The sequence below is a fragment of the Onthophagus taurus genome, chromosome 5 (assembly GCF_036711975.1).
Source record: "Onthophagus taurus isolate NC chromosome 5, IU_Otau_3.0, whole genome shotgun sequence".
Classification (NCBI taxonomy): Eukaryota; Metazoa; Arthropoda; class Insecta; order Coleoptera; family Scarabaeidae; genus Onthophagus; species Onthophagus taurus.
The window spans coordinates 6,912,496-6,933,730 of record NC_091970.1 but is presented as its reverse complement, the minus strand read 5'-3'; the positions used below and the strand labels follow the sequence as shown (position 1 = coordinate 6,933,730).

General features: G+C 32.7%; 1 protein-coding gene across 2 annotated transcripts; it reads left to right on the top strand.

The window, feature by feature from the left end:
• Positions 1-4,385: 4,385 nt before the first annotated feature.
• LOC111417189 (uncharacterized) lies at positions 4,386-20,770 on the top strand. 2 transcript variants are annotated; one of them, XM_023049402.2, is made up of 13 exons: positions 4,386-4,530; positions 7,318-7,584; positions 12,013-12,116; positions 12,342-12,488; positions 18,558-18,680; positions 18,727-18,966; positions 19,095-19,223; positions 19,278-19,407; positions 19,506-19,628; positions 19,688-19,777; positions 19,828-19,951; positions 20,001-20,311; positions 20,372-20,770. In XM_023049402.2, the coding sequence occupies exons 2-13, from the start codon at positions 7,330-7,332 to the stop codon at positions 20,507-20,509; spliced, it is 1,914 nt and encodes a 637-aa protein (XP_022905170.1). In that variant the 5' UTR covers positions 4,386-4,530; positions 7,318-7,329; the 3' UTR covers positions 20,510-20,770. The 2 variants fall into 2 exon arrangements, with proteins under 2 accessions (XP_022905170.1, XP_022905171.1); XM_023049403.2 differs by having other exon boundaries at positions 4,386-4,534.
• Positions 20,771-21,235: the final 465 nt, after the last annotated feature.

Genomic DNA, 21,235 nt, shown 5'->3' with positions numbered 1-21,235 from the left:
AACCAGACAAATCCAAATATGTAAAAATATACAGGGCGTTCCATTTAAAAAAATAAAGTAAAAAATTCCGGTATAACCGGAAGTGTTAGAAATCTGAAAATATTTTAGATGAAGAGAACGTAATTGATAATACTTAAGTCTGCATTCTCAAATTTTTTGTTTGGTCAGAACCCCAGAAACGTCTAATGACCGGTCTCGCTGAGACATCCTGTATAGTGCATGTTCATAGATAAACTCAGGGTATTCCCCACGTTTGATTGTTGTATATTTTTAAAAGAACTTAATAATTTTTAACAACCCTTATAATTAACATAAACTAAGAAGAAAATATTTAAAACAAAGCTGATGACTTGTAAATAATCTTCCAACCTACCAAATTATAAAAAATATATGTGAAATAAAAAGAATTCGAAAACCTTAAACAAAAATAAAATTTTAATAAAAATAACAATATGTTTATGAGAATTGCAAGATTATTGTTGTAGGTACAATAGAGACTTGAAACTATAGCTAAATTCAGGGTCGGTACATCCCAAGGTTTATATATTAAAGGTTGTCTGAGTTCCTATGCTGCAAATTTTAGTTTGTGGAAGAGGGGCAAGAGCAGGAGTGTTTCGTGACGTAAGCGATCGGATTGCGCACGCAACCTCATGGCCATATGGTGCTCCATGCATTTGTTTAATTTGAATTGCTTGGCGGTATTATTTTCCACATGTGACGTAATGCGCAGTATGGTTGCGTACGAACCTAGACAACCTTTTATACAGGGTGTCTCACGTAACTGGTTCGTTAGAACTTTTTTAGGTTCTAGTATTCGTACAGTTTTGAAATTTTGGTAGTATGGGTTGTTCCGTCGGAACTTTCGATCTAAAATATTTTCAAGATGGGTGCCACTTCCGGTCTACCGGAAGTAGACCATAACTTCGTTATTTTAAATGGATGCTATAGTTTTTATTGCACCTTTTAATTCTACGTAAAAAAATATGTTGACTTTCATAAAAGTTATTGGTACCTAGCGTTTTTCGTTTTCGAGTTATTTTGATTTTAAGGTTTTTTGGCAAATTTCACCATGCTCTTTAAAACCCTATATCCCAGCCAACGTTCATTCAGAAAAGCTCTAAATTGGCACGATTACTCTTCGGATGCTCTCAAATAGATTGTCATATATTGTATCAGAGTATCTTATACAGGCTGGTCAAAAATTGAATTACCGTTTCTCCATATTTAATGGGGAGAAAGTCGAAAATTTTAAATGGAACGCCCCATATTTTATTAGCCTACACGAAAGGGAATTTAATTCTCTACAATTTATCTATAAACATTCCTATACTTATTTATTGTAGTTTCTCTCATATTCGTAAATTTATCAAAACATGCAGGAAATGCAGGAAACCGTTTGTATTTTTATTAGAAGGCCATGACATTTTGACAGTTGTTTGTTTAATTTATTTCTATTATTATTTGTACTATTAACTACGATTGATAATCTTTTAGTTTACTAGCTTTTACTTACCAAAAATAACAAATAGAAGATCAAATAAATGAAACTATTAAAACAAAAAGTTAATGATAAAAATTAGATTTGAATAAAAATATAAATTTGTTATTAAATTGAATTTGGAAATGCAATAAAATAGGTACGTTAAATTATTTATTTCGTTGTTTTCATCACTGATGCCCGGAAATTATTTGGTCTCGATATATCCAGAACTAATAAATTCTTTATCAATTTTTTGAAATTTTTCCTTGTGATAGGCGTTAGGTTTGTTACGCATCTCTCATAAAGTGTTCGACACGTCTTGTCCGAAAGTTTATTACATTCGCCATCAATACAAAATAAATTTCAAATATCGGCGTTGGAATAATTTACCATGATGTTCAATAACTTACACCCGTCGTCAAATGTAACTAATGGCAACAATAATACAAACATGCACCAAAAACTGTCAAAATTCCATAGCTTTCTAATAAAGAAAATCTACATTTCGTGCATGTTTTAATAAATTTCGCAATATGAGGCAAACTACAATAAATAGGTATGGGAATATTTATAGATAATTTGTAGAGAATTAAATTCTCTTTCTGATAGGCTAAAAAAATATGGGCCGTTCCATTTAAAATTTTCGACTTTTTCGCCATTGAATATGGAGAAACAGTAATTCAATTTTTGACCAGCCTGTATAAGATACAACAAATGACAATCTATTTGACAATATCTGAAGAGTAATCGTGCCAAAGTAGATCTTTTTTGAATGAACTTTGGCTGAGATATGGAGTTTTAAAGAACATGTTGAAATTTACCAAAAAAAGTTTAAAACCAAAATAAGTCGAAAACGAAAAACGCTAGGTAGCAATAACTTTTATCAAAGTCAACCTATTTTTTTAAGTACAATTAAACTGTGTAATAAAAACTATAGCATTCCATTTAAAATAGCGAAGTTATAGTCTACTTCCGGTAGACCGGAAGTGGCGGCCATCTTGAAAATATTTTAGATCAAAAGTTCCGAATGAACAACCCATGCTACCAAAATTTTAAATCTCTACGAATAGTGGAACCGGAAAAAGTTCTTACGAACCAGTTACGTGAGACACCCTGTATATAAACCTTGGGTACATCCAACATGTCTGACTTTCTGATTACCCCCACCACATCACACTCACTCTAGATTATACAGGATGATTCACACAAGAACCGACACAGAGCAGGGACATGTAAAGGACAATAAATTAATATGATCTCTATACTAAATTTGACCCCTGAAGAGTTATAGGCCTTCAAAGTTGGGTCTTAAATTTTTAAAATATTTAATATCTTCGTAATACATTAAGCTAGAAAAACCAGATTTGGAATACGTTATGAGTGTACCGAGGGTATTAATTGATAAGTTGAGACCAATTGCGGCATTTCAAAGAATTGATTAAGGGTGATGGTCCTCTAAATTTTAACAGATTTTTTTAACCTTTTGGTGAATTTAATACATTATTGCCTCATTTCATGTGGAATTTAATTCTAAAACTTTTTTTACTCTTATTATTTTTTAAAAAACATTGTCGTTTTCATAAAAAACTTAAATATCTAAAGACATACACTGTGCTAATTAATTATCGTACCCGACGTCATCATTGCAAGTATGCAACCAATATCACAGTATTCGTATTGTAATACAGAAATCGCGTTATTGGTTGCATATTTGCAATGATGACGTCGGGTACGATAATTAATTAACACACTGTATTTCGTTAATGCTACCTAAAATCATCGAAAATTCAGTAGTCGGCTGTGAAATTATACGTCAAACTTGATAAATAGGTTATAAAACCTTGTCAAATAATTTTATAACCTATTTGTCAAGTTTGACGTACAATTTCATAGCCGACTACTGAATTTTCGCTTATTTTAAGTAACATTACGAAATACGTGCCTTTAGTTATTTAAGTTTTTTATAAAAACGATAAGTTTTTTTATAAAATAATAAGAGTAAGAAAAGTTTTAGAACTAAATTCCACATGAAATGAAGTAGTAATGTATTAAATCCGTCAAAAGGTTAAAATGATCTGTCAAAATTTAGGGTACCATCACCCTTAATCAACCCTTTGAAATGCCAAATTTGGTTTTTCTAGCTTAATTTATTACGAAGATATTGAACTTTTTATAAATTTACAATATTTTTACATGTGGTTTACAACATAGTATAAAGGTAAGTTACTTTAAATCATCTTAATTTATTGTCCTCTACATGTCCCTGCTCTGTGTCGGTTCTTATGTGAATCACCCTGTATATAAGACCTCAATGCAGTAAAAGTCTTCTTTTAGGAGACTTTGTATCTTTACCAAGATATATAAGGAACGATTTCGCTTCAAATCGCCGAGGTCGCTTGCGGGCGAGGCGATGGATTTGAAATAATAACACAAAGTCGTCTGTTTTTTAAGATTGTAGCACCTCGCCCGCAAGCGACCTCGGCGGAGTGAGAATAAAAGTCTTCTTATAGGTGACTTTCTATCCTTACCAAGATATATAAAGAACGATTTAATCTTAAATTGCCGAAGTTACTAGCGGACGAGACGCTGGATTTGAAATATTAACACGAAATCGCCCGTTTTGGAAGATAGTAGCGCCTCGCCCGCAAGCGACCTCGGCGGAGTGAGTCTTTTTAAAGGACTAGAACTAGAAAGTTTCCGGTTTAAAGTTTTTTTTTATCAAATTAAAAATTTTTCATATAACGCACACTCCCTTACCCGAATTAACCCGTTATATCGAGGTTTTTACTGTTTTGATTTAATTTTTTTCATGACAATAAAATGATATTTAATATACAAAATATGAAGCATCTTTGTGTCCCTGTTTATTTTCTATTTCGATAGGAGAGTTGTCGAACAGGTGTCAGTTCACGCGCAGGAAAGCTGAAATTAATTGGACCCTGCTGAAATGCGTTTCAGTCGCTTACAGGACTACGCGCAGTGTACCACGCTCGATTTCTATAAAAAACACCGCTTCTACGAATTGTACGTAATATTATCAACAAAAAAAAGTAAGTAAGTTTTTTAAGACTTATTTGACAGTTTATTATTAAAATAGAGATTTAGTTATTAAGTTTTATACAAAATTTGTAAATAATTTAAGAGTTGTGCGAGTTACAACCGTATTATATAAATAAGTTATCGCCCCGGAAATGAGTCCCGTGTTGCTTAGTGGTTTGTTGTTATCTTTGCACGAGTTAAATCTCAATACTTTTAAAGATGGAGCGAATATAAGTTACTTATTTACCACGCTATTAGCTTTTGCCTCATCTGTACTTAGATACTCCACTGGATGATCTTTTTGGGTCTTCTGGACCATCTGATGCTGTATTGTCGTCGTCACTACGCCTGTGATCTTAGTGCGATCTCCTCGGATTGCGCACTCTGTCTTTGAGACTGATCCACAGCATTGCTCTCTCCATGGTTCTCTGGTTTGGTTTGTTCTTATCCTATTGGGTTGGGCTGGATTTCGTTTGCCTTTTATTATCATAAAACAAGTGATGTTTTTTCTCTGATCCATAATGGTTCATCTTTGCTCCTGATGTAATGTTTGTGATACTTAAGTATGAGTCATGAAGTGACTTTGACATAATACTTATTTCCCATGCTTCTCAATCCCAGTTTTTATATTCTTTCAACATTAATCCGAAGTCTTGTAATCCCTTCTTTGCTCCAAACCTTCTTTATACTTTATTGCTCTTCTTCTTGCTTCCATTTTAATTTTATCGAAATGTTCAATATTTTTTGATTACGCACTCTGTATTTGAGACTGATCCACAGCATTGCTCTCTCCATGGCTCTCTGGTTTGGTTTGTTCTTATCCTATTGGGTTGGGCTGGATTTCGTTTGCCTTTTATTATCATAAAACAAGTGATGTTCTTTCTCTGATTCATAATGTTTCATCTTTGCTCCTGATGTAATGTTTGTGATACTTAAGTATGAGTCATGAAGTGACTTTGACATAATACTTATTTCCCATGCTTCTCAATCCCAGTTTTTATATTCTTTCAACATTAATCCGAAGTCTTGTAATCCCTTCTTTGCTCCAAACCTTCTTTATACTTTATTGCTCTTCTTCCTGCTTCCATTTTGATTTTATCGAAATCTTCAATTGCATATTGTGGCTATGAGGTATTAGCCAACATAATAATACAATTATAAAATTAACTTTTGGCAGACTTTTTATTTTGCGTCTGTTATGTTTTGCTTCAAAAACAATTGTGTGTGAATATAAAAATAATAACAAATGAATTACAATTTTATGTTTTTAAATGGAGCTGCTGCCACAGCACGCTACACATATAGTACTAATAAAAGTAGGTAGTCTTTTTTGTTTTATTAAAATTAAATTTCTTCGGAACCGGTTTCGACCTCTATTAGGTCATCATCAGCCGAATCTATATATTTTTTTAAATGTGTAGACATTTTTTATATATATTACCTCCCCACATTCCTCTTTCGCTGATTCTCGTAGCCTTCCAACAATTCCAAGAAATGTTCTTTCCAACTTATAAGAGATATCAGTCTTTTTTTTGCTTCTCTGCACCTAATTTTGCGACGTAGATTACTTTGCTTATCACAATAGGAATGAAAACCAGATAGTCCAGAGCAGTTAGCACGCAACTTAGTCTTCACTTTTCTTTAAAGTACATCTTCTTGTTCTCAAGGACTTCAATTACGGCAATTACAAACAGAAATATCAACTAATCAGTGTAGTCATGTTTTGTAAGTGTAATAGGAGGGGGTAATATGACGTCATTTATGGCATATTATAGGAATCCCACGCAATTTCACCACTTTTGGTGTCGAGCTGGAAACTGATAGACCGGATTAAGATTAAAGCAACTGGAAACATCCTCGAAAAAGATTTGCTATTCGAAGATAAACTTCTGATTGAGAATTCTGGAGAATTTTTCATTGTCTCTCAATTATGAAGATATTTAAGAAATTTCTAATTATTTAAATCTTTCAATCTAATCTAAAATATACTTTAATAATCAAATTATTTTGAGGATGGTGTAAAATAGTTTCGCACAACAAAATAATCGAATTAGAAGTAATTTACATCCTCACATCGTTTTACCACAAATGATCCAAAACGGTTGTTGTCACGGAAGCAGTTCGAAACTGACCTCAATATCTTTTCTACCGGAAATATGGCCTTCGATTTGATTGTCTGTTTACGTTCTGAAACACTTCAACGGATGATCAAAAGCTCTTATATGTATATAGTTTATATTAAATCTCCAATTTATGTTTTATCATTGTTTTGTAAGATTACAAATTTATTTTGATTAAAATTCCTTGTAAAATGGTGGAGTATAAAGTCGATGAAGTGGTTGTAAATGAATTGAGACAGTCGATTTGTTGGGAAAACGAGTTGTTGCGGAGATGATTGAATGGAAATAATAAAATGGAATTGGTTTTTTTCATGCTGATCAATTTTATTTGTGTTCGTTAACAATTATTAATTAATTAATTTTATTTCGCCCAATAACACGGTCCAACATGTTCCAATTTTAAGTTTGGGTTCGATTTCTTGGCACAATTAAACATGCACATATTGCCATACGTTATTCCATCGCTTCCACAAACTGGATTGTAAACGTGATTGCAAGCGCACAATTCTTGTGATGAAGCCATTAAGAACAATGCAAACAATACCAAAAATAATTTTGGATTCATTTTGTTTAAAGACTGTGCACGAGAAACGTTTTTGCGAGCTTTTATAATAAAATTTTATCAAAATATGAAAATTTATTTATATTAGCGATTGTTATTCATGCATTTATTTTTAGTTTAAAAGAAAAATGTCGAAGAAGATAAGGAGAAATAGCGACGGTGATGATTCATTAAGAACGATAAGTTCCGACGATGTTTCGCAACTTTCAAAAAATTATTGTTGCACAAAATCGAATCCTGCTCATGGCACGGGAAGGATGATACATTTATTTCAAATGCTCGTTTTACCATTTATACCCATCTTAGCGCTTATTTTACAAACATCTCTCATCTTGCATAAAATCGTTTTAGAGCGACAAGAAGTCATGGATATTGACGCTCAGGTAAGTTGAAATTTTAGCCAATTTTCGCTTTTATTGGTATGCAAATGAAGCTTCACCTCGAGTTTCAGGATTAATTCAAATCACGATCGAACGTTTTATAATTTTACACCGATTACCAAGGCTAAGTACATGAAATTTCAGTAAATCATGATAAAATGGGTCTATTTCTACTTCGTATTGTTTTTTTTACGCTTTTATTGCGTGTTGAATTATTGATTTTTTCGTGTCTCGATTAATTAAAAACGTGCTATTATTAAACAATTATTTCTCATATTTGTTGATTAAAAAATTAGTATGAATTTTTTTTATTTGAGTAAAAAAAAAGAACGTTTTATCGGTTAAATTGGTCGATAATTTAATTTTGAACGACAGAAACCGCGTTAGGAAGATAAATGGTGACCACTATTACCACTTTTACCTGTTACGTTTTAATTCAGACGAATGTCGATTCTTTTCGTTTTATTTCTCGACGGATTATCGAGTCAGTAAAACGTAATAGAACTCGATAAACTTAAAACGTTTCTATCTAAAATCTAATCGAAACTAGAATTATAAGAAAATTAAAAAATAAATTAATTAAAACCCGTGCGACGACAACAACGAACTTTTACTCTTCTTTTTCCACGTAATTTAGAAGCAGATATCTTCGTTGTCTTTAAAGATAGCGAAATATTAAATATACCGCTAGAAAGCGCGATCTTCTCTTTATTTAAAACCGGCAATATCGTGATACCAACGGCTGAAAAAATAAAAAAAGGAACTGTGTAGCGACACAACCTCAATATTATCAAATTTCAAACACGTGTGTTTTTGGGAGGAAACTACTTATGCAACCATGCATATTCTACATGGACTCGCAGATTTTTCCATATCATATTACAAAGTCATGACTCTGTAAACATTTACATACGGTAATTATACGTGGTTTTTGCATTTTTTGGGGGGAAATGCTTATGCAACCATGCGATCTACTAAAGTTATATGCCACTGGATGGAGAAGAAAATTTCGTATAGATTCTGTATGGTGATGATTTTAATCCATATCATACAAGAAATTTATGATGCCGTAAACATTTACATAATGTAATTATACGTGGTTTTTGCAGTTTTTGGGGGGAAACTACTTAGGCAACCATGCCGTCTATTAAAATTATATACCACTGTATAGAGAAGAAAATTTCCTACATATTCTATATGACCTCGCAGATTTTTCCATATCATATTACAAAGTTATGACTCCGTAAACATTTACATACGGTAATTATACGCGGTTTTTCAGTTTTTGGGGGGAAATGCTTATGCAACCATGCGATCTGCTAAACTTATATACCACTAGATGGAGAAGAAAATTTCCTATAAATTCTGTATGGTGACGGTGTTTTATCCATATCATATAAGAAAGTTATATGGCCGTAAACATTTACATAATGTAATTATACGTGGTTTTTGCAGTTTTTGGGGGGAAATTACTTATGCAACCATGCCGTCTATTCAAGTTATATACCACTGGATGGAGAAGAAAATTTCCTACATATTCTATGTGGACTCGCAGATTTTTTCATATCAAATTACAAAGTTATGACTCCGTAAACATTTACATACGGTAATTATACGCGGTTTTTCAGTTTTTGGGGGGAAATGCTTATGCAACCATGCGATCTACTAAAGTTATATACCACTGGATGGAGAAGAAAATTTCCTATAGATTCTGTATGGTTATGATTTTAATCCATATCATATAAGAAAGTTATGATGCCGTAAACATTTACATAATATAATTATACGTGGTTTTTGCAGTTTTTGGGGGGAAACTACTTAGGCAACCATGCCGTCTATTAAAATTATATACCACTGTATAGAGAAGAAAATTTCCTACATATTCTATATGACCTCGCAGATTTTTCCATATCATATTACAAAGTTATGACTCCGTAAACATTTACATACGGTAATTTACGCGGTTTTTCAGTTTTTTGGGGTGAAATGCTTATGCAACCATACGATCTGCTAAAGTTATATACCACTGGATGGAGAAGAAAATTTCCTATAAATTCTGTATGGTGACGGTGTTTTATCCATATCATATAAGAAAGTTATATGGCCGTAAACATTTACATAATGGAATTATACGTGGTTTTTGCAGTTTTTGGGGGGAAACTACTTAGGCAACCATGCCGTCTATTCAAGTTATATACCACTGTATAGAGAAGAAAATTTCCTACATATTCTATATGACCTCGCAGATTTTTCCATATCATATTACAAAGTTATGACTCCGTAAACATTTACATACGGTAATTATACGCGATTTTTGCAGTTTTTGGGGGGTAACTGTTTATGCAACCATGCGATCTACTACAATTATATACCACTGGATGGAGATGAAAATTTCCTATAGATTCTGTATGGTGACGGTGTTTTATCCATATCATATAAGAAAGTTATGACGCCGTAAACATTTACATAATGGAATTATACGTGGTTTTTGCAGTTTTTGGGGGGAAACTACTTAGGCAACCATGCCGTCTATTCAAGTTATATACCACTGTATAGAGAAGAAAATTTCCTACATATTCTATATGACCTCGCAGATTTTTCCATATCATATTACAAAGTTATGACTCCGTAAACATTTACATACGGTAATTATACGTGGTTCTTGCATTTTTTTGGGGGGGAAATGCTTATGCAACCATACGAGCTACTAAAGCTATATACCGCTGGATGGAGAAGAAAATTTCCTATGGATTCTGTATGGTGTCGGTGTTTTGTCCCTATCCCATAAGAAAGTTATGACGCCGTAAACATTTACATAATATAATTCAACGTGGTTTATGCAGTTTTTGGGGGGAAACTACTTATGCAACCATGCCGTCTATTCAAGTTATATACCACTGTATAGAGAAGAAAATTTCCTACATATTCTATATGGACTCGCAGATTTTTCCATATCATATTACAAAGTTATGACTCTGTAAACATTTGCATACGGTAATTATACGCGATTGTTTCAGTATTTGGGGGGGGAAATGCTTATGCTACCATGCGATCAACTAAAATCATGTACCACTGTAGAGAGCGGAAAATTTCCTACATATTCTATATGGACCCGCAGATTTTTTCATATCATATTACAAAGTTATGACGCCGTAAACATTTACATACGGTAATTATACGCGATTTTTGCAGTTTTTGGGGGGTAACTGTTTATGCAACCATGCGATCTACTACAGTTATATACCACTGGATGGAGATGAAAATTTCCTATAGATTCTGTATGGTGACGGTGTTTTATCCATATCATATAAGAAAGTTATGACGCCGTAAACATTTACATAATGGAATTATACGTGGTTTTTGCAGTTTTTGGGGGGAAACTACATATGCAACCATGCCGTCTATTCAAGTTATATACCACTGTATAGAGACGAAAATTTCCTACATATTCTATATGACCTCGCAGATTTTTCCATATCATATTACAAAGTTATGACTCCGTAAACATTTACATACGGTAATTATACGCGGTTTTTCAGTTTTTGGGGGGGAAATGCTTATGCAACCATGCGATCTACTAAAGTTATATACCACTGGATGGAGAAAAAAATTTCCTATAGATTCTGTATGGTGATGATTTTAATCCATATCATATAAGAAATTTATGATGCCGTAAACATTTACATAATGTAATTATACGTGGTTTTTGCAGTTTTTGGGGGGAAACTACTTAGGCAACCATGCCGTCTATTCAAGTTATATACCACTCTAGAGAGCGGAAAATTTCCTACAAATTCTATATGATCACAGAGCTTTCTCCTCATCATATAAGAAACTTATTATCCCGAAAGTAATTTAATGCGCTCGAAAAACGTCTTTGATTTTTTTATGCATCGATAGAAGGAGCAGAAAATTTCCTATATGATTGATAGTTGTATTGAGAAAGATCAATGCACCATTTTATGTGTTGGTTTTAGATATTGACAGGACAAGGTTTTAGAAGATGAAAACATCAGGCTTTATAGTGGTGTATTTAATATTCCATTACCTTTAAAGACACCGAAGATATCGACTTGTAAAGTATGTGGAAAAGGAAGGGTAAAGGTTTTGTGCTGAGTTAAAACGATTGAAAAGTCAGAGTTGTTTACGATCTTTAAATCCGTATTTTTCGCACAATATTGGATTCCGAGGGCAAACCAGTCGTAAACGAACGTAACCTGGGCGAAATTACTGGGGCTTAAGCCCGTTTTTGTCTTCGGAAGGATCGCATGAACGGTCTCATGATTCGACGAAATCCGTAAAAGTGTCCCTTCAGGGTCTTACGACTCCCGAGGTTACGACGACCTTTAATATAAAGAAAAGAGAACAACAAAACGAAAAGAAATTCATTAAATGAAAAAAAAAATTTGCATTAAGTAATTTTTGTTTTAGGTTACAATTGCAACAGAATTAGGTAAAGTGGTGACAAAAATTCAATTGGAAAGGTCCGAAGTTGCTTTTTACGTTTACACGAATAACACAGAATCGCCCTTAAGGTAAAGAAATTTTTTTTGTAATTATAATAATAAAAAAATTAATTTCTTAAAGTTTCCAAACAAGAAGCGTACTTAATTTAATTTAAAACGATATTGATGTACTACCTATTAGCGTGCGCAATAAATTTTAATTTTCCGTCACGTCTCTCCTAAATTATACGTGAATTTCTAATTCTTTGTTATACTTAGATAATTAGTAAAGAGTAATTTCATTTATGTTTTTAGATTAAATTTAACGCAAACTTTTGTACTAACCGATTTAGCCTTAGAAAATATGAGCAGTTGGCCTATTGTACGATTACCAAATGAAGAAGGCGAACAAGAAGTTTATACAGATAAAGAAACCTTTCAAAAGAGGTTGCATGAATTTCGGTAAGTACTTGTAATAATTGATTTTGAAGAATTGTTATAATATCGTTTCGATTAAAATGCGAATGAGAAGTCGTAAGATAAGGGTATTTTAATAAACATTTGCTCGGGGTATGGGTGCATAAAATAAATATTTATATCGGAGCTGACGAGGAGGAGCATCAATCTTGTTTAGTAGACATGGGGAATCAAAGTAATCATTTATTAGCTTGTATACTAATTGTAAGATGTCATTACATAATCTGATCAAATATTGACAAACTTTGGGTTGGATGAATATTGTTATATTAGGGATGATTATTTTTGTGCACTTTGTGACTGATTTTGTCTGTGCTTTTAGAGATAGCGACATATTAAATATACCACCAGAAACATTGATCTTCTCTTTATCTAAAACGGGCGGAAAAAAAAATATAGAACGTCGCTGTGAAGCGAAACAACCTCCACATTATCGAACTTCAAACACGTGTAACACCTCGTTTTCGATCAACTGATTTAAACGCAGTAAATTAGCAATTTAACGCGTCCCCATAAATAAAAATCTACAGGTGTAAGATCTGGCGATCGGGGGGCCACCTTATCGGTGAACCTACTCCTAGTCCAATCCACCGTCCCGAAAAACGTTCCCTCAGAAATTCTTGGACAGCTTGTGTGCTATGCGCAGGAGTACCATTATGCATATACCACATTGCTTGCCTTGTGTTTGAAGGACCGTCATCTAAAAAATCATCTAATTCCTCTAAATGTCGCCTGTATGTATGTCCATCCTTGCCAGCCTTGATGGCAAGAAAACGGGTCCAATAATTACATCGCCCACAATGCCAGCCCAAACGTTAAGAGAAAATCTCCATTGTGATTTCCAAGTTTTCTTAAATCTTGGATTATCGTCCGCCAACTATGTATATTTCTCAGATTGAAGATTCTATCTTTAGAAAAAGTGGATTCATCTGTAAAAAGCACTTTTTCTTAAAACTGATCATCAATTTGGATTTTGTGCTGCATTATTTGGCCATTGCGGTCGCAGTGGGTAATCAGCCAGTCGAACTTCCTGAACTTTGTAACAATGAAATGGATAAAGCTGTTGCTCGTGAAGAACACTCCAGACAGTTGTTTTTGAAGTTAAAAAGTGCCTCGCCATATCCAAAGTACTAGCTGTAGTATTTTCTTCTACGTAGTCTAGAATATCTTCTTCTAGTTCGGGTGTTCGGACTGATCTTACGTTACTGTTGTTAGTAAATTTCGACTTAAACGTCCCATTTTCCCTTAAACGGGTTTCAATCCTTAAAAATGTTTTTCGATTGGGCGCTCTGCGATTCGGAAATTTCTCCCGATAACGCTTAGCGGCTGCTACGGCGTTTCCGTGACATTCCCCTAATGTCAAAATCATGTCAGTTTGTTCACTAAATGAGTAACTCTCCATTTTGAACACTTAAAATTAATAAAAACTTAACTAACAAAAAACTATCATTTATGTTTAAACGACATAAGCAAGTTGACAGCTCAATTTGTTTTTTTAATTGCCATGGCCAACCTTGACTTTTTCGAAGATTTTTTTATTTTTTAGTATTACCATTGAAATCGAAGCTTAATATTTTCGCATATAACTCGAAAACGGTCAATGTTATCAAAATTTTCAAAGAGTGATAAAAGTCTCTAAAATAAATTTTTTATTAAAAAGTACAAAAATAAATGTAGGGTTACGAGCGAACAAAAAAGTTCTGAGCAAACAAATTTTAGGGACAGCCTGTATAGCATGGTTCAAAATTGGTTCAATGATTTTGCTTGATATTTGTTTACCCTGTACCAAATTTCAACGCTCTACCATAAATGGTATTGAAAATATTTAGAAAAATGTGTTAAAACTTCTGAACTTTGATGGCCCATATCTTGACCATTTGAAGACTTTTATAATAATTTTTTTCACGAATCGTCATCATTTTTGCTCTAGTATATGAGGTTTATTTTATGCCCTGAGTCACCGGAACACCCTGTATAAGAAAGTTATGACGCCATAAACATGTACATATTATTAGCCACTTTTGCAGTTGTTGGGGGGAAACTACTTATGCAACCATGCCATCTATTAAAGTCATATACCAATATATAGAGCGGAAAATTTCCTACAAACTCTATATGATCACAGATTTTTGTCCGTATCATATAAGAAAGTTATGACGCCGTAAATATTTACATACGGTAATTATACGCGGTTTTTGCAGTTTTTGGGGGGGAACTGTTTATGCAACCGTGCAATCTACTAAGGTTATATACCACCGGATGGAGAAGAAAATTTCCTATAGATTCTGTATGGTGTCAGTGTTTTGTCCGTGTTATATAAGAAAGTTATGACGCCGTAAACATGTACAGGGTGGGCAAATTTGGGTGTTATTATAAGCTATCTCAGAAACTATAAGAGATACGAAAAAAGTAGGTGCCATGTCCCGGTTTCTTTTTTCGAGACTAACCCAATCCCGCAAACACCAAACCTCTATCTTCTTTTGTTTTTAAGTTATAGCCAAAAAGTCAAATTTTCGTGATTTCAAAAAATGCTCATATTTCGTTTATTTTTGAAATTAGAGAAATGAGGTTGATACGTTCTTAAGACACTTTTTTAAGTAGAATATACTGCCGTTGAAAAATTTTTGAAATATTTGATAATTTTTGAGATACAACACAAAGTTGTATTTTTTTAAATACAAACTATACTTGATTATGATGTTAATGAAAAGAGCATATTTTTAGCTTTCCAATGATGTATCGCATGTATGGTGCATTTGCGGAAAATAAGCGTTAATTTTCAATTCCAAAATAGTAAGCGCTAAAGTTCAAAATTTTGATTATAGTAGGCGGGTTCGGACAGTAATTACTACCTAATTGCTGTATGGTTTTGCACGAATATGACAGAAAGTTGGTCTTGTACCATTAAGCTAAGTGTCCACTTGCGAGAAATGCTCTCCAGAGAAGCTATCGAGAGTATATTTTCTGGTGGACACGCATCTGAGAGTAACTATCAGAGAGTCCCCACAAACTTTCGGAGAGTAAACACGTTGAGATTTGTACTCAAGTGGACACGCACAATTTATCTATCGTGAGAGTAACTGTCAAAAACCAAACAAGGTTCGAATTTTGCTGCGAGTAGCTGGGAGTTTTCTCAATATAACAAGTTTAAAGATAACACCTAAAAGAAAATAGTCCCAAGAAGAAATATTTGAATTAATTGAAGTGTATGAAGAAAATTCAATTCTTTGGAATATCACATCTAATGAACATAGAAATCGGGAAGCGAAGGATGCAATTTTAACAAGTATTGGACAGAAATTTAAACGGGATTTGTACCATTAGTAATAGTAACTTCTGACAACATATTTTGGTGTTCTGACAGTAAAATTAAGTCTTCTGCTAAAAGTATTTGATTTTTAGTAGTAGTGTGTAGTCTTCTGTATGAAGGATATGCTTCATTTGCAATATCTAATCTTTTGCACCAATATCTAGTCTTCTACCAACAATATTTCATCTTCTGGTAGTAGTGTGCAGTCTTCTGTAAGAAGAATCTGCTTCATTTGCAACATCTAGTCTTTCATTAGTAGTACTTAGTCTTCTGCCAGCAATATCTAGTCTCTTACAGCAATTGAGGCGTTTAAGTTTATATTTTCTAATAATTTTCCAAAATACTGCCAAGCCACTATTAAGCTGTCACGTGTACGACAATAAACTTATAGTTTGCATTTATAAGTGCCATTAAAGCAATCGAGTTCACTTTTTTGTGAATCCAGTATGCCAAATAACTAACAATTTGACAACGAATGTTGATATTTGTTGACACCCAGCTCTAATCTACGCCAAATCCATGATTTCACCCAACAGCTTCTTTTTATTTTTTTTTTTTTGAAATTTTGTACAACACTATTGCACTTGCAATTTTGTTTACATCCATGTTTACAAACACCAAGCACTGAAAGAAAATAAATTTTACTTTCCATAGCACGGACACATTTCACTAGTGGACACGGTCCTGAGAGAAAGCTCTCGGAAGTTTTATAGATGCTCTCGGAAAGCTAAAACAGTCTCAAGTGGACACAGAGTTGAGAGTAGATATCGAGAGTTACTCTCAAAAGTTTCTCTCAAGTGGACACCTAGCTTTATGCAGGATAAAGTTGGTTTTGTACCAACGAATAAAAACTTTGAATAGTTGATTTAAATTTCTCAGTGTCTTATCCCTAACTTTGTTCACCAATAAAAATGATTTAGTAGATAAAGTTTGTTTATTAAAAATACAAGAAACGTATTAATTAATGAATAATTAAATATGAACAACAACTTCAGGAACTCAACAGTCACAGACTATGTCATCTTCTTCTACTAAACTTACTGGTTGTAAGGTTAGAACAGTTGGGTATCAATGAATGAAATCTTCGGTAGTATCTTACCAGTTTTCCCCAACCATGCGATTTAGAAGTTTTTTCATATTAGCAACCTTTTCTTTTGAAATTGGGTGAGATAGAGGAAGATTAGGGATCATAAACTGAGCAGTGGACATTCCATTGAAACGATGTTTATATGGGATATGGAGCCTTATCTATCATTTTCAAAGAATTATTTTTTAATATTATCGCTTTATGTATTTAAAAATAATGAGGAATTTTTAAGCGGGAAACTCGTTTCGAAAAATTCATGAATGAAATGATCAGTAAACTCACGTTACTATAGTAACTAAGTGGCATTTAACGTTTTCCTCGCCTACTATAATTAAAATTTTGAATATTAATCTTTAATATTTTAGAATTAAAAAATAACGCTTATTTTCCCCAAATACACCATGCGTGCAATACATCATTGGAAAGCTAAAAATATGCTCTTTTCAGTAACACCATAATCTACTATAGTTTGTATTTAAAAAAATACAACTTTGTGTTGTATCTCAAAAATTATCAAATATTTTTAAAATTTTTCAACGGCAGTATATTCTACTTAAAAAAGTGTCTTAAGAACATATCAACCTCATTCCTCTAATTTCAAAAATAAAGCAAATATGAGCATTTTTTGAAATCACGAAAATTTGACTTTTTGGCTATAACTAAAAAACAAAAGAAGATAGAGGTTTGGTGTTTGCGGGATTGGATTAGTGTCGAAAAAAGAGACCGGGACATGGCACCTACTTTTTTCGTATCTCTTATAGTTTCTGAGATAGCCTATAATAACAGCCACATTTGCCCACCCTGTACATATGGTAATTATACGCTGCTTTTGCAGTTTTTGGGGGGAAACTAATTATTTATTAGCTTATATATTAAGATATCATTACATAATCTGATCAAATATTGACAAGCTTTGGGTTGGATGAATGTTGTTCATTAGATATGTAATTTAGATGATTATTTTTGTGCACTACCTTGACAAAATCCTCAAACAGCTTTTTTTTGGTGTTCTACTGACTATTTTGTCTGTGTCATAATTCGTCATAGGAGGAGATTTGAACAAGTTTGTTACTGAATATTTCAAGCCAGCTAGTTTGAACATGAAAAAAGTTATATCGGTAATAACAGAAAGAGAATCCGGCAATACTTCAGTATAGGAAAGAATATTTTATTTTTTATTACTTGATCTATCTCCTACTGTCACAGAAGCAAGAAAGTTACCATTGTTAGTAGAAATTGGGTTGCAGGAATCCAAAAACTCTTTGGAATGACAAATTTTGGGTTAATAATGTGTGTGAAAAAATGATCCAAAACTAAAAAACTTCATTTAGGTGTGTGAAACAGAAACAATTTGATAAAATTAAGCTGCGCTAAATAAAACTTACAATTTTCCATTAAGTATTAACTACGATATTGATTCTTTTTTAAGCAAAGCAAGTAGTTGGTATATATAGAGATATATTAAGTTTGAAATTCGCTTCAGAAAATGATCATCTAGTAATTCAACACTCCTCTCGTTCGCGATCATCAATCATAATAAAATTAATTGGTACTCAACCAGAGTGGTTTCGACTTTCTCCCTAACGCACGTTTAACTCGAAGCGAAAATTCGAATATCAAACGATGCATTATGTTAACAATATATTTCGATTTTCAGCCGAAAAATTCAATTGGAATCGAATATGTCCGACGTTTTTCGTTGGTACACCTCCGTGAACGAAGCTATGTTAAACCATCTAACTAATCAGATTAAAGAAGCCGATAGTAGCGGAGTTTGGAGGTAATATATTTTATCTTAAATATTTTCATTATCTATGTTGTTGCAGATACTTAATTGCGTTTAAAAATTTATTGCGGAGCATTGAAAGTACGGGAATATCAAGTGTTTACGGAGTCCATTATTTCGGGAAGGGATATTTAAATGGAACCACTTATAGTAATTATATAAAACACGACGCCATCGCAAAAGATCTTTTAAATGGTTCGTTAAATTACGTTCCCAAATTGAAAGCTATTTATAGAAACTTAACGAGGAATATGCCTAATTATGGATCAATTAAACTTAAGTATGTAATCATTTAAGTTTCAAATCAAATTTAAGAAGCGATTTTAAATAATAAAATCTATAAAGCTAAAAAATCTTTTCAATACAAAAAGAATTTCAGGTTTTATTTTGATATATTTCTTGTTTCAGACGAAACATTATCCTAGAAAATAAACAACGCGAGGCGAATTTAGGAGAGGCAATCGAGTATTTCGATTCATTAGCCGATTACACTGACGAATTAAGAAAGTTACAAAACGAATTAAGACACCAAATCAGGTTAAAAGAACATTTTCGATTTTATTTATTAATTTAATTTTTTTTAAATAAAAGGGATTATGTTAAAAGGAATTTAAACGAAGCGGCGAGTACTGAAGCGATTGGAATCGTTATATTGGTGGTTGTCTTGGTGGTTTCGCCTTTAATAATATGGCTTGTAAGAAACGCGGTTAAAACTATACAGGTAGATGGTTTTGTGAATTTTTTTTCGAATAAAATTTCTTATTTATTTATTTCTATTTGGTGTGATTTAATAACCTTTTTAAAGAAGTATTTCTTAAGTTATACGCTGCTAATTTAGCGATGAAAGCGAAGGAATTAAAGATTGAGAAGCAAAAAAGCGATACTTTGCTGTTCCAAATGTTACCACCAAGCGTTGCGATGCAATTAAAACAAACTAAGCAGGTAAATTAAATTAAGCATTCTTTAAATTAATTAATTGATTTCGATTTTAATTAAAAAAGGTCCCCGCTGAATATTACGCTTCAGTTACGATTTATTTTAGTGATATCGTTGGATTTACAGAAATAGCAGCCATAAGCACCCCTTTAGAGGTATCAAAAGACATTTATATAATTAATAATTAAAAAGAAATTAATTTTAGGTTGTTACATTTTTAAATAAAATCTACAAACTCTTCGACGAACGAATTGAGTGCTACGATGTTTACAAAGTAGAAACTATCGGCGATTCTTACATGGTCGCATCCGGATTACCAGTCAAAAATGGTTTTATAACAAATTAATAAACTTAATCAAACTCATTTTTATCTTTTAGGTAATAAACACGTCAGCGAAATTTCCAGTATGGCTCTAGATTTATTAGCGGGCTCCTCAATCTTTAAAATACCCCATTCGAAATCACAAAAGCTCCAAATTCGATGTGGTATCCACACCGGTCCGGTTGTTGCCGGGATAGTTGGCACGAAAATGCCGCGATATTGCTTATTTGGAGACACGGTTAACACGGCTTCAAGAATGGAATCAACCGGGGAAGCATCCAAAATCCATATTAGTTTGGAAATGAAAACCGCTTTAGATGCAATTGGTGGGTTTAAATGCGAACACCGAGGATTAGTTGATGTAAAGGTAACACTTAATACTTAATTTAATACCCAAATAAGAACATAAAACATTTTATTTTGATAGGGAAAAGGATTAATGGACACTTTTTGGTTAACGTGTAAAGAAGGAGTCACGGAAAATCGTCAAGAATTGGATCAAAATCATTTTCACGATGAAGAAGACGCGGATCCGATTTTTTTGCGCAAAATAAAATGTAATTAGGTTAAAATTAATCAAAACGATTCAATCTATCCTCATTAATCTTTGTGTTATGTGTTACTTGCATCATTTAAACGTAAACGAACGATTGAGTGTTAGATGGGAATGCATCTATATAAACGTATCTATTGATGTAAATGTATCCATCGATATAAATGTGTTTCTCCATCATTAATCAAGTTTAAATGTTTTATGTGTTATTATTGTATTATTATCACACGATAAAATAAGTTGGAAAATAAATTGTACTAAAAAATTGATTCATTTCGATTTTTAATTAATCACTTCCGGTTTATTTCCGGGAATTACCGAATGAATTTTATCTCATGTAAAAGCTTAAAGTGCTCTCTTTAAGATGGTATATGATACGTTATATGTTATATAACAAAATTTCTTAGAAAAAAATTAAAAAGAAATTAGAGATCATTTCTAATTGACATTGATTTTTAATGAATCACATCCGGTTTATTTCTGGGAGATAACGAATGAGTTATATTTTAAATGAAAGTTTAAAATGTCTTTTTTAAGATGATATATAACAACCTATATGTTGTATAATGAAATTTCTTAGTAAGAAATTTTTGATTATACTTATTAAAAAAATTGGTGATTATTTCTAAATATCATCACTTCCGGTTTATTTCTGGGAGTTAACGAATGAATTACATCTTAAATGAAAGCTTAAAATGTTCTCTTTAGAATGATATATGATAACTTATATGCAATATG

Bases quoted from the DNA above. Each gene is read 5' to 3' on its own strand.
- LOC111417189 (XM_023049402.2), top strand. From the start codon at position 7,330: ATGTCGAAGAAGATAAGGAGAAATAGCGACGGTGATGATTCATTAAGA. The intron at 19,408-19,505 runs GTAGATGGTTTT...GTATTTCTTAAG, and splicing joins ACGCGGTTAAAACTATACAG to TTATACGCTGCTAATTTAGC. The intron at 19,778-19,827 runs GTATCAAAAGAC...AATTAATTTTAG, and splicing joins CCATAAGCACCCCTTTAGAG to GTTGTTACATTTTTAAATAA.